Raw genomic sequence first — 14558 nt, forward strand, 5'->3', positions numbered from 1 at the left:
TTCAGGAGAGGAAAAATAGGAATAAATTCCTGCAATGATGTTATTCTTAGTGTGGTACTCCCTCTAGTGGGAGGGGAAAGGATAACTGAATTAAAAATTCAAACTCTGTAAAATGAACTTTTTAAAAAATTCAGTACATTTGTTCTGTACAGTTCAGTTGTATTTAACTTAAGTTCACTAATTTGCATTTGATTTAGAATTGTTTGTTATCAAACATTCAGGTAAAATGTTTAACTTTTATAGGCAATACATTTTAATTGAATCATTTTTTTCAGTAGTTTTTTTCCCTCTATTTCAGCACAATGTTCTTTCCATACTCGAGATTTATCAGCATTTTATTAGGCTGTATTTTTGTGGTGAAATTAGAAGAGAAATGTTTTTTTAATTTAAGTTTAAAGGGGACATACTGTGCATTTTTTCCAAAATTTAAGACCGTTCCCAGGTGCCTTTACATTCTGCATAAAAATCTTGTTTTTGTTGTTTACCTACACAATATAGTTAGTCAGATAATGATGTTTCCAAGTGTCATTTTGAAACACCCTTTGTATCGTAATATCGTTTTTATATCGTGTCACGCTTCCCTTGGTCGTCTCACATCAACTGTAGTTAAAACTCAATAGGAACCCTTGAAAATATAAAGCTGGATTCAAAGTTTGGACAGAGCGCCAATAAAGAGCATCAGAAGCAGCAGCAGCAACAAGCGAGAAAATGACCGTCAAACTGAATCAAGAGTGTTTTTGAGCCCAACATAACCTTTCTACGGTGAGCGAGTGAATACGCAGCAGAGATTTCTTTTTGGCCGAGTGTGCCGCGGGCAGTAGACTGCGTTCAATAAGATGGTCATCAGGAGAGAAAAGATTACATGGCCCAAAGAGAACCCTCCTCCGCCGCCACAGGCACCAGCGAGGAAGGAGGGATGCTCACTTTATTGTGCTGCCATCAATCACATCAGTTTGTGTCCTCTCTTGCCTCCATCGCTCTGCTCGCATCACACTGGACCTTTCTGAGCGCTTGGCAGTGGCCCCATTCTTTCCAGACTGCATTTGGACCCACTGAGACTGACTATTGATGCCGCTTTTAGACCACGAACACATGAAAACTCTGCAGGAGCATCTCATCTTCTTACTGATTGTGGTAAAACCACTACTGGCCTTTGTCCACAAACTATAACCAACAAATGTGAGGGCTTTATAGAAAATAAAAACAATTAAAAACAGATGAATAAAGTTGTTTTGGGATAAGATACAGAAACAACATAAACAAGTGAACTTATGACACTTGAATATAAAATTTACTTCATAGAAACAAGATCAAGTTAAGATGGAAGTTATTAGGGTTACACATTTCAAGTCAAATCAAGAAATGTCGCTGCCATTCTCCACTCGCATTCAATAACTAAAATGCAAATGTCTCGCAATTTAGCGTCACTTATCTGTTTGTTGCGTGTACGCAGCTCAAAGTTTGCAGCAATCGGACAAAATTTCAAGGAGTGGTTTGTCTTTGAATGATCACTGGAAATGGCCACGATAAGCTTCAAAATGGCTGCCTAAAAACCAAAATGGACAACTTTCTGAAACTTTTCTGGCATGGCTTCCTGAGACTTTTTGGTGGGTCTACTTATGATAGATATGGCTACCAAACTTCATGTTGCTAAGTTAACCTGGCTTTAGGGCCTGAATTTTCAATTTGCTCCAACACCCAATAATTTCCATAATTTGGTTGCTTCAAACCGAAATTTTTTATTTATTTATTTATTTATGCGGCACGGAGGGCGACTGGTTAGAGCGTCTGCCTCACAGTTCAGAGGACCGGGGTTCAATTCCCTGGCCCCGCCTTCGTGGAGTTTGCATGTTCTCCCCGTGCCTGCGTGGGTTTTCTCCGGGCACTCCGGTTTCCTCCCACATCCCAAAAACTTGCATGGTAGGTTAATTGACAACTCTAAATTGCCCGTAGGTGTGAATGTGAGTGCGAATGGTTGATTGTTTGTATGTGCCCTGCGATTGGCTGGCAACTCGTTGAGGGTGTACCCCGCCTCCTGCCCGATGATAGCTGGGATAGGTTCCAGCACGCCCGCGACCCGTGTGAGGAGAAGCGGCTCAGAAAATGGATGGATGGATGGATTATTTATTTATTTTTCAAATCTTTTTGGGCATAGCTTCCTGAGACTTTTGTGTGTGTTTACTAATGATAGACATTTCTACCAAATTTCATGTTGCTAAGTGAAACTGGCTGCAGGGCTGAATTGTCGAATTTACTTGAACTTTCCTAAAATAGTCACTTTAAACCAAAATGGACGACTTTCTTAATCTTTTTGGGCATGGGTTCCTGAAACCTTTGTGTGTTTCTACTCTACTCTTTCATGTTTCTCGGTGAAACTGACTCAGATGGCTGAATTTTCAGAACATTCTGGGGGCGGGGGCATAGAAACTAAGACATTTTAAAAATGGCGTCTAAATGTGGGTCTAGTGTTAATGGACAGTGTTCGCCAACCCAAGTAATCCCTAGAATGGAGCTCTTCAGCATCACGTGCGCACCAGCTCAAAAACACACACTCCAATACCATACTACCTACTCAGTCACCTGGTGAGGTGTTATTTTTCCGAACCGGCCTTCCGGATCCCCTGCCGCTCCGAGGTATTGTTTCCTCTCAGCGCCTTGGCCGGCCTCCGATCACCGCCGAGCCAAAAATAGCCAGCCTCACCTCCCACTGAAGCCTTCAGCGCTGTAATCAATGGATGAATTCCCAGTCGGGTCCGTGGGCGAGCAGCCAGCGCTCGGATGCCGCTGGATGACCCTCGGCCGCTATCATGTGTCATTAACTGGCACCGCTGTAGCAATTCCCAAACTTCTGCCACACGACGGGTATTCCACTGATGTAAAATCACCACCACATTATTTATGATTTATTGTGACCTTCACAAGTGTCTCCGCCGCCGCAAAGGGAAAAGACGACAGACTCGGTTCTCTGCTGATCACACTATGGGTGTGTATCATATTGGTTTTTAACGATTTGTCAAGTTAGCCTTCCTTTACCAGCGATAACTTTGTGAATTTTAGGCTCTCATTTTATGGCTGTCAATTTAAGAACCTTTTTGATTTGAAAGAAACAGAACTATGTGTGAGGCGTTTCAGATCAAACTAGTGGTTCCTCAAAACTCGGATCATCTTCATCATCTTTCCACGTTGTAATAAAAGGAAATTCCTTGGATCTGTTCCAGCCTCATCTATCCCTCCATTTTCTGAGCCACTTCTCCTCACTAGGGTCGCGGGCGTGCTGGAGCCTATCCCAGCTATCATTGGGCAGGAGGCGGGTTACACCCTGAACTGGTTGCCAGCCAATCGCAAGGCACATACAAACAAACAACTATTCGCACTCACATTGACACCTACGGGCAATTTAGAGTTGTCAATTAACCTACCATGCATGTTTTTAGGATGTGGGAGGAAACCGGAGTACCCGGAGAAAACCCATGCAGGCACGGGGAGAACATGCAAACTCCACACAGGCGGGGCCGGGGATTGAACCCTGGTCCTCAGAACTGTAAGGTTGACGCTCTAACCAGTCGTCCACCGTGCCACCCGTTCCAGCCTCCAAAATCCATCCATCCATTTTCTGAGCCGCTTCTCCTCACTAGGGTCGCGGGCGTGCTGGAGCCCATCCCAGCTGTCATCGGGCAGGAGGCGGGGTACACCCTGAACTGGTTGCCAGCCAATCGCAGGGCACATAGGAACAAACAACCATTCACACTCACAGTCCTGCCTACGGGCAATTTAGAGTCTCCAATTCATGCATGTTTTTGGGATGTGGGAGGAAACCGGAGTGCCCGGAGAAAACCCACGCAGGCACGGGGAGAACATGCAAACTCCACACAGGTGGGGCCGGGGATTGAACCCGGGTCCTCAGAACTGTGAGGCTGACGCTCTAACTGTGCCGCCGCCTCCAAAAATCATTAAAAAAAAAATACAAAAATAGCACTCTATAATACTTTATAAAAACCCATAGTCGTGACAGTTAACGAGAATGTAAAGAATTTCAAATTTTTTTTTGCATTTTTTCTTCAATTTAATAGACATTGTGGTGCTCCTTCGGGTGGGTGCGCCATGGACACTTGAGGGAAGTATAATAGACATATGGATATATATGGAGCCAAAGGAGACATTAAAACATCTCAGCAGTAATATATATTAGCTGTTTTTCAGAGAGGATACAAATATTTGCCTGTGGCTATTGTATCATCTGCCTACATCTGTTCAAATTTCCACTGCTTCAAGGCTTACAACACCACCATACCCATGCTATTCGTTAGCCCGTCAATGGCGTTTTGCATTTGTTAGCTTTCCAGAGGCAAAGCTATGTGGTTGTTTTAAACACAATGTTTTGGTGTGGAGTTTGTCAGTAAACTGGGACTGGCGATGAAGAAATTGATTTTGAAAGTTCAGTTTCTTGTACAAAACAGGCTACATCTGGGCAGGCTACTTTTCACACTCCCGTATTAGGTTTTGACCTCATCATGTTTTCCAGAGATATTTTTCTGTTTGGCCACTATTGATTTTCAATGTACACTATACTTGCACAAATGGATTAGATCCCTTATCATATCCATGCAGTTTAGTTTTCACCTCTCAGCCCTTAAACATGTCAAATTCTTCATACTGTCAGGGATATTTTTCCGTGTTAAACGCCTACTGATTTTGAATCACATGGGATCCAAGAGCCCCGAGGTAGCCGAGGTCACGCATTGGTTTTAATAGCAGTCCAGCAGCCGCGATTCCCAGGGCGCTATCATTTCTTTTCACGGTTAGAGTGAAAGGCAGCTTCTTTCTTTGTCTCGGGAATGATTTCTCCCTCAGTCCGACCACTAATGACATTTATGATGGAGGAAGTGGACCACGCTCACCGGCTGGCTTTAGTAAAATTAAATCCTTAATTAATGGCAGGGAGGATGAAAAGGCTTCTTGCCTCAATACTGTCAATTGCTTTGACTGGAGAAGCTTAAACGGAGCTCATCCGGGATCAATAGCAGTGATCCGACATTGAGTCTTTTCCCCGGGCCCGCACCCACGGAATACTCACGTCCGTGCAAGTGTACACTCGCAGGAAATGAAAATAAAGAACTCGTGCTTTAAATCATTTTTTTCTCAGTTCATCTGTGGAACCTTGCTGGTTTTTATCCAATAACCTCATTCCCAATTAAAAAGCTGAGAAAAGTGCATTTTTGTCGACGTCAGAGGGTTTTCCTTCCCCCCAGCAGAATGTTGATGACACAGTTCTATTTTTACAAGCATTTTCACCGGCAAGGCTAAAGTTTCAGGAGCAGCCGGAAACCCGAGCGCAGGGTACCAACCTCTCAGACCTCCAACCTTGGTCTAGTCAGGGTGTAATTAGAGATTCAACCTGCTGTGCTTAGAAGAGTCGGGTCAAGCGGTTTTGTCCTTAAAATGTGTGAATAGTGGCCCTAATTCAGTTGTTCATCCAACCATCTATTATAAACTCCTCCAAGCCACAGACTCCCTTGTTCCCACCCACCTCCTCCAGGTCTACCAGGGGGATACCAAGGCCTTCCCAGGCCATCTGTAAGACAGGTTCCCTCCAGTGAGTCTTAAGTCTGCCCTGAGGCTTCCTTCCGGTTGCTCGTGCCTCATAAATAACTGCATGATTCCCCCGTAAAGGCAGTGGATCATGAGTCCATGGGGTCCACGGGAAAAAGTCCAAGTTCAGCTCCACAATGCTCAGGGCAAAGCAGTGCGACGAGTGTGTTAAGCATGCTAACTGTTCCTCGTTGGACTCACCGCTAAAACCGGACATCTCCAAAATGTCTCCTTGCACAAACAAACGTGCAAACCCAATGCGCTAATTTGAGGGCGGCCCACTCTAAAAGGCCTTAATAGCTTCTTCGCATAGTGCTTTTCATCAGTGAGGATTTGGCCCTGTTTGATCCGTAAAAGATTAAGGGTAGTTTACCGCTCTCATTTTTATTGGTGTTGTACTTTCTCTTTTTATTAGTTTAAGATTTGGGACATCCAAAAAGCATTTAGACAAATGAAACATTTAGTGAGCGATACTAGCGCTTTGTTGTGTGCAAATGCAATAGATTGTTGGTTTGGCAAAGCAATGGACTTACTTTCATTCCATTTGAAGGCTGAACAGCTTTGAAGCTTTTAATAACTTACAATGTTTGCTAGTTGGGCTTTTACAGAAGAGACTCATCTTGCATTGGCGAGACATTGTCGTGGGTAGTGTAATGGTTCACCTCAGATGGGTTTAATTGACAGACGATTAGTCCAGGTGTTCAACTGGGCTAGACTCCAGCTTCCACAGGACTCAGAACAGTATAAGCTCTATACAAAATGTATAGATGGAATTTGTCGTTTGAGAGCAAATGTACAAATGACGCTAACATAATTACTGGCTAGCTCAAAACTCAGGTGACGTGTGTTTTGACATATGAGAAACATATGAGGGACCCCGAAATAGAAACCACCTCGTTCCTGAGTCACAGCTCTGTCATCAGCATCACCATAGCAACAGCAAAGCTCCTTCCCACCTTCCGTAAAAAGCCAAAAAAACAACAACAAAAACACTATTGAATAGTATGGATAGAACACTGAGGGCTAATAAATCAATCACTCAGTCACAGGTTGGACTAAAGTCCTAAATTGTTGATTTTGGACAATTGTAATCTCCCAACTTTGTGGAAACAGTTTTGGGAGGTTCCATTGCCCAAAACAAGGTTTACGAAAGGCTCGCTTGGCTACGTTTGGTGTGGAAGAACTACCGCGAGATGGCCTGCCTCTCTCGGGTCCAACATCACTGACCTCACAAGACTACAATATAGTTCTTAGCAGTATATGCGCCGATTCAGACATTCAACTGTGTCACTTGGAGTCGACCGACTTCTGGCACCAATGAACTGCAATTCCAAAACCATTGGACTACAATAAACTGATAACAATACAACTGTCAGGTAAAGACAAAGCTTAAAGTCTACTGTGAACGTTGCACATGTGACTGTATTATTCAAATGTCTTCCCTGAAAGCGAGCATACCAGGACACCGTTACTTAGATCCAACATCACTGACATCACGAGAGAAATTCCACAGTATGCATAGAGTCGACCGACTTCTGCCACCTCTGCAGTGCTGTTCCAGCCCAGTAGCATTGGGACTACAATAAAGTGATAACTTTATCTCTCAGGGAATGATGCATGTGGGAGCTTAAATTCTACTGTGAACGTTGTACACGGGACTCAGTTCCGGATGCACCCGTATTATTCAAATATCTTCCCAGAGAGAGAGAGTGCGCCAGCCAAATATTATGCCACACATGCCGTGTTCAAACAATGCAGGTTCACCCCCCGAGGCTGGCAGGAGCAGATTTGCCCAACGCTTGCTTTCCTCTGTCTGCCGGGAGAAGGTAAATAAACAAGCAAATGGACAAACACGACGTTTAATCGGAGAGGAAGTGATTTTCGGCGAGGCGACCCGAGGCTCTTGTTTGTCAGCGTGTCCTTTGCCGTATGCATGTCATCGGTCTGCACGCCTCCCTGGGAATTCTTTGGCGGATTTACCTATTGTCTAACGTAATCTTATGTTTAGCAGATGGGATGTGCGAGGCCCCTTCACGTCTGTTTTTTTTCTCTTTTTTTTATTTTTTATTTTTTCCTCACCAGGCTGGGAAACAGATGATCATCCTTTGAACCCATTACTCAGCCTGATCCTCTTATCATAGCCAACCTTCCTCACTCTCTAATTTGGCTTCTGCCAAACTCGGCTGTGTACAATGAGGCTCTCCTGCTGCCTGCGTGTGCGTGAGTCTGTGTATGCTCGGAAAGTCAAACGAGGGAGGAAAGGAGAGCAGTAGAAGGATTTGGTCTGCGGGGATATTGCAGCAATCCCGAATAAGACAATGGAGTGGGCGGGTCAGAACACAGCGAGTAGCTCATGAAGGCTTTATCTTCAGCTCCCTCACACCTTCATCCTTGTCTTTGTCACTCGTCACGCGCACTTAATTAAACAGCAGAGTCTCATAGTCAGTCAGTCAGTCTCTCGCTCACTGTCGTGTCATCTTCCTCCTGCTGTTTTGGGTTTGTCATTGACACGGCAGGGGGCGGACACCTATGATGCATTGTCCCCACTTCCCTTGTTAAAATTGCCTTAGCTGTAGACTTTTGAGGCTTCCAAACAACAATAACATCACAGAGCACAGACACACACACAAATACACGCGCGCACAGAGTGCACACAATGACTATCAATTACTGCCTGTGTGAATATTTTGGTGGGGATCAAAAAGGATCGAGTGCACCTTTGGTGCTAAAAATAGTCAGACGGCATTTTGCTCAATGCCAAGAACATTTGACTTTCTTACATCAGAAATATTGTGAAAGGCATGCAAGTACATTTGACTTTTGCAATCAGGTGAAATGTACTCCTTCTATTAGAATGTTAAACATTGCACTGTAGCGATTTACATAAATTACACATTTGAAAGTGAAAAAAAATGTTCATCTTGTAATACCGCTGTGTTCTTCTAGAGCAGTGGATCTCAAGCTTTTACTCAAAGTACCACCTCAATAAACCCTGTGTAACATGATGCACAATTTGAACGTTAACATTGCCCTGTTATATGACAATAAAACTGCAATTAATGATTCAATTCAAATATATTGCGCATAAAAGCAAAAATTGTACCTTAACAAATCTTAGCTCCTACCCGACATACAATGATCTGTTAGTTGAGATGTATCACTTCAACATAGTTTCCTTGACACCAATTATTGCACATAAGAACAATATCTAAATGTTTGAAAACCAAGTAAAACAGAAAGTTAAATACAACTGAACTGAACTTAAATGCACTGCTCTAGATTTAAAAGAATTAAAGAAAAATAAAAATGAAAAAAAAAAGTTGTCCACTTCAACAGTATGCACAATTTGAACATTCAATTCAGTGATTCTTCGGCTTACCACTAGTGGGAGCCCGTGTGCCACATTCTGAGAATCACTGATAAAAGGCAACAGTGACCACCGTAAGCGTAGATGAACTGATTTACTGATTTAACAATAAGGAAGTGAGCATGTTTTATAGTCCTATGTTTATCTGCAGGTTTATAATCATCCATTTTATTCATCCATTCAACAAGCGACTATTCACTCTGAGTTTTCATTTCAAGCAGGTCCTTATTGAAAATTAAAGCTTTTTTTTTTCCCCAGGAGTTTCAAGCAACAGTGGGGAGCCTCTTCATTGGAGTGCCTTAACATGTTCCAAAAAATGTTCTCTTTCCCTGCATGACAAAGGCGGGTTTAGCGGTGGTGCTATTACGCGTGAGGACTGTGACACTTTTAGTGCTTTCATTTCCATTCAAGCTCATCGCGAGCACCAACAAATTGAATTTGGACTGCCCAGAGGGGTGCGCGGTCGGTGTGCCCAGGCGGGGAGGGCCCATTGTAAGTGAGCACGTTTAGGCGGTGAGTGTCACATCATCACAGGTGCAGAGCGAGCGTCTCTGCGTGAGTGGGAGGGAGAACAGAAGCACTTGTGTAAAACACACACACGTACACGCACTTACAGTACGTGGGCGACTGTGTGTGTGGGCCGCAGCGAAGCCCCGCATTTATTTTGTCTGACGGCTCGACGGCGTTTCGCCCGACCTCCACCAGATGTGAGCTTTGCAAATCAATTGTGTTGCTCAGCGGTGAACACACAACACCAGCAACACAGGCTAATGATACTGATATTATGATTATACAACAACACTGCATCATAAACTGTGAACTGATTCCAATATCCTGGCTGCAGGGCAGGGCAAAACATCTACGAGTACATTCACAAGCATATTGTTCAACGAGAATGGCACTCAAGGGAGCGCAGACCTCCAACAGGAATAAACAGTCCTAATATGGATGGGCAATAACAAATCTGCATTAATAGAATGGGAAACGCAAATTGAAGAATACTGTATGGCCCTTAATATATAGGCTGGGTTTTGTCAGATTAAGTTGTCAATAGGACTCCTTGTGAATTGAAAGAATGCACTTTAGTCATTAAAGTTGTGCATGTGTAAAGTTCTGGTCATACAATATGCGATCATGTCCCATGGAGGTTATTTAATAAATAAATAATTTTAAAAAAGGATCTTTGTGTATTTCTTACAACAAAGTGGCGCTCATAAACGTACCAGCGTTCGCAACCCTGCGTCCAGAGAGAAATAAGACGGCGCGGTGAAGCCTGTGGGAAGCAGCGTGGCGTTATTTGACTTGAGTGAATTTGGACATGATGGATGGCGCGCATCTCCAACGAGACGCCAATTCTCACAATTCAGGGAATATCGTTCAATGGGAGACGCACTTTAATGCGTTTTACGGTCACTAGGGGTCCCCAAATCACATCAGTGAATATATCTCATGAGGTTCTAATGCGTAAAGGCCATTCTTTTGTGTTTTGGCTCAGAATTTTAATTAAAATGTTTGTAAATGTGGGTATACTGGTGAGAATGTCTATATTTTAAGAGGTCCCAAAGTTGACTCTCCAAAAGTCACTCAGTCCGGACAGACCCATGGAAAAAAATGTTGCCTCCAAATCTTGATTTACCGCTCAATAGATAGACGTTGGCAAACTGCAAAGATTTTCGCTAATGTGGGTTAATGGCTTCAAAGTTTGATGATCAGCTTAAGGATTTTCTGAAAGTTTTTAAAAGAAATCAAAATAAAATCAACACAATCTATCTATCTGACGTACGATAAGAGTCTCAAGGACCATCACTTAAATTGAACAGCAAATCAGATGTTTTGCTTTGAAGCAGCCACTATGGGTAAATTCCGGGGCTCGTACTTCGCCCAACTTCTACTCTGGAATTTGGCCAAATGTGCCCCAATCGGAAGTAAAAATATCAGACAGATGGGTGATACTAAATATTCAAAGCTTTTTTTTTGCCGACTGTAATGTGGGCATACATTTTTCTGATGATTTGTTCATGTATCATGTTCTACCTTTAAGATGATTAATTATTGAAGAAACGCCGTTTGTCAAGTCATTCCTCATAGTTAAATGGGAAATCATTTATTCTGTCATACAATGGACATAGGTTAGCGTATTTTAAGCCCCCATATTTTTTGAAGCATATAGGCCAAAGTTAATAACTCGCATGTCTTATCGTGTTTAATATATTCCGAGTGGCTGCTCCATTTCGCTCCCTAATTTTAGTGCGCGCCCGTAACGTCTTCCTTTGTTCAAACAAGAGATGATAGACCTTGAAGGCTTTATCCCGACGTAATTAATTCCGCTAACGTCGACGCCACTTTGGTACAAAGTTGGCCGAGCAAAATGGTGTTCCTACCGATGCCGTAGGTTCGCGTCGGAAATAAAATGCGGTACGGATCAAAGCCGACCTCTGGGAGTCTTAATCAATTTAGCGAGCAGAGCATATGGCCCACGAGATGAGCTCCTCCACGGCGTGCGCTCGCTGGCATCGGGGGCAGCCGGGACGCCGACACGCTGAGTCTCTAATGAAGGTTCAAGGGTCATGGAGGGCCCTTGGTGGGGTGCCCCGCTGCCCGGCGCTTGGTTTCTTCTACAAAGTCCGCTCCACCATGTATAATATATTAGAAACATCTTCTGTATTTCATCTCCCGGCCTCACTATCTTCCACACAAGCAGTATGCACTCGTCTTAGGGCGTTTTTGTACCACTAAAATAATATTTGTAACATTTGTTTGTTTGTTTGTTTTACTAGGGGAGCAGTGTGGTAGCAACTGCTTCACACTTCTGAGGTTGAGGATTCAAATCTTGGGTGTGTGGAGTTTGCCTGCGTGGGTTACTCCAGTTTTTAAACCTGAATTTGAAACCCTAATTTTTGCTTGAAACCCAAACCCTAGTTTCAAACACTAAACTTTGGGTTGAAACCCTAATGGCATTGTTTGAAATGCCAGTTTAGGCTCCTTGCTTGAAAACTTAACATTGACTTCAACACCAACTGTTCATTCCAACCCCCAGCCTGACTTGAAACCATAATTTTTAAACCCTGACCCAGGCTTTAAACTCTAAATTTAAACCCTAACATTGTCTTGAAGCCCTAATCCCATGGTCCAAACCATTGCCCTGGCTTGAAACCATAATTTAAAACCTTAATTTGAACCCCTGGTTTGTAACTATAACCTTTGTTAGAAACTTTAACAACTTGAAAACCTATGTTGAAACCCTAACCCTTGTTAAAAAACCTTATCCTTGTCTTGAAACCTGTCTTTAAAACCCCAACTCTGACTTGAAAGCCTAATTCGATGCTCTCACCATTTACATACAGCATATAAAAAAGTAAATTTTCCTGGCTGATGAATAATCTATCCATCTATCAATGTCTTGGAACCTTAAATTTGAACTCTCTCTTTCGAGAGCCCGCGGCACATAAAGCAACGAGCCCGCTGAGGCGATTGAAAGGCAGCTGAAGTTCAATTCCGCTCTCCATGACAACAAAACCATTTTTGCCGGCGGAGCGCTCACCCGTTTGAGGACGATTATCCCGTCTTGGTTGTGGTCATTGGTGGTGATGTCAAACATGGCGCCCCCGTCGCCCGGCACGATGGTGTACTCCACTTCGGCGTTCTTGCCCACGTCCAAGTCGTGGGCCTTGATCCTGCCCACGGCCGAGCCCACCGCCGAGGACTCGGGAACGCGCAAGTGGAAAAAACCTGCAAACAAATTAAGCGAGCGCAGATATTTAATAGGATCTTCTAAATACGCGGCGGGCACGTCATCCTGTAGCGTTCAGAGCAACAAATATGAAACGTCTGCAAGCCTCTGCCTCCTGAGGGATCCTACACAAACAGACAAATTGATTTCTGCATGTCGAAAAGAAAAATCTTCTTGCATGATTCAAATTATGACAGGATGTTTTAATTTATTTTTGCACGAAAACCAATGCAATAAAAAGCATACCTTTAAGGGGTGGATTATTATTATTATTTTTTTTTTTCGTGTATACATTTTGAGAAAATGGTTGCACACTACAGCCTTTATCCAGCAATATCAGTCATAAGAAACATTGTAAATCTTAATCCTGGCTTTGAAACACTAATTTGAAACCTCAACCGCAGTTTGAAATCATAACACTGACCTAAAACCCTCATCTCAAACCCTAACCAAGGCTTGAAATCCTCATTTAAAATTCTGACTACATTATGGATCTGTAACACTGCCTTGAAACCTTGAACCTGACCCTGCATTAAAATCCTAACTTGAAACTTTGAAAGCACAGATTTGAAACCCTAACACAGACTTGAAACCCTAACACTGCCTTTAAAACCAAATTGGAAACCCTTACCAAGCCCTAACCCTGCCTTGAAACTTGAATTTGAAACCCTAAACTTAGTTTGAAACCATCACAGTGCCTTGAAATCCTAATCTTTGTGAGAAACCCTAGCACAAATTAAAAAAACCTTCATTTCAAACCCCTAACTCTGCCTTTAAACCCTAATTTGGAACCCTCACCAAGGCTAGAAACTGTAATTTCAAACCCTAGCCATACTTTGAAACCCTATCAGTGAATTAAAACCTTGACCCTGCCTTGAAATCCTAATTTGAAACCCTAAACATGGCTTGAAATCTACAATACATTTGAACCCTGACTCTAGCTTGACACTTTAAAACCGTAACCGTGGCTTGAAACCCAACTTTGAAAATCGAACCTTTCTTGAAAGGCCTTATCCAAACGCTAACTGTGAATACGATTATGATTTTTATTTTTTTTTTTAATTGGAGGAAGACAAGATTGTGTTTTATGCGACACCTGAACAAGCCGCCGCTGGACGCTATCACGTGCACTCGCATACAAGCATATACAAATTTCATGCATCATTTGTCATTCCTCGGGACGCCCCGAGGAGCGAGATAGAGCTTCTGCATGAATCTGGCTCTTATATGCTCGACAAATAATGAAGAACTCTGAAGGTGTTGTGTTGATTTTCACAGTTTTGGGGACATTTGCTTTGTGGATGTACATAGAAACACATTTGTTGCTATGGATTTTGGCTTGTTTGCCTCAAATGAGCGGTGATTCCAAGCCTAAAGTAGAACTCTCGCCCCATGTCATCAGGTCTTGTGAGGACTTTTAAACATCTTCAGCGGCGTACGGGAGCATCCACACGTGGCCCGAACCTTTGTGCTGTGACAGAATTATGGAAATATCAACTTTTGCTTTCCATAGCTCAGCTCTATTTACATTCCGCGGCGCTCGACGAGGAGTCTGGCTCACTGCAGAGGTTTGCGCTTGGCTGTCATCTTTGTACGTAGCCAAAACTCACACATCAGTGACTTTATAGAAATTGATTTTTTTTTTTCCCCCCACCGCTTTCACCTGCTGATTGAGTGAGGCAAATTCATGGGGTTTAACTGGCTATAAAATGGAAAATTGGTCAAGTTACAGCGTTTTGCTGAAATGCAGTGAGTCAGCCCCCTGAGTGCATCGTGCTAAAACCTAAATCTAAATATGGAAGGATGCTCCTGGAGCAAAAACAACGGCGAGCCGACAAGCTTTGCCTACAGGAGCTTGTCGAAAAGAAAAGA

At 43.1% G+C, this 14558-nt stretch overlaps 1 protein-coding gene across 3 annotated transcripts in view; it reads right to left on the bottom strand.

Annotated features, from left to right (window-relative positions):
- Window positions 1-14558, bottom strand: part of LOC133470382 (cadherin-12-like) — a 132879-nt gene that overhangs the window by 57884 nt on the left and 60437 nt on the right. For all 3 annotated transcript variants that reach the window (XR_009785967.1, XR_009785968.1, XM_061758733.1), the window contains one exon: window positions 12498-12685. Coding sequence is in view for 1 of the 3 variants with exons in the window: in XM_061758733.1 (XP_061614717.1) it covers window positions 12498-12685 (188 nt within the window). In the remaining 2 variants the exon portion in view is untranslated. The remainder of the gene's footprint in view (window positions 1-12497; window positions 12686-14558) is intronic.

Source organism: Phyllopteryx taeniolatus, chromosome 20, assembly GCF_024500385.1.
Source record: "Phyllopteryx taeniolatus isolate TA_2022b chromosome 20, UOR_Ptae_1.2, whole genome shotgun sequence".
NCBI classification, from domain to species: Eukaryota; Metazoa; Chordata; class Actinopteri; order Syngnathiformes; family Syngnathidae; genus Phyllopteryx; species Phyllopteryx taeniolatus.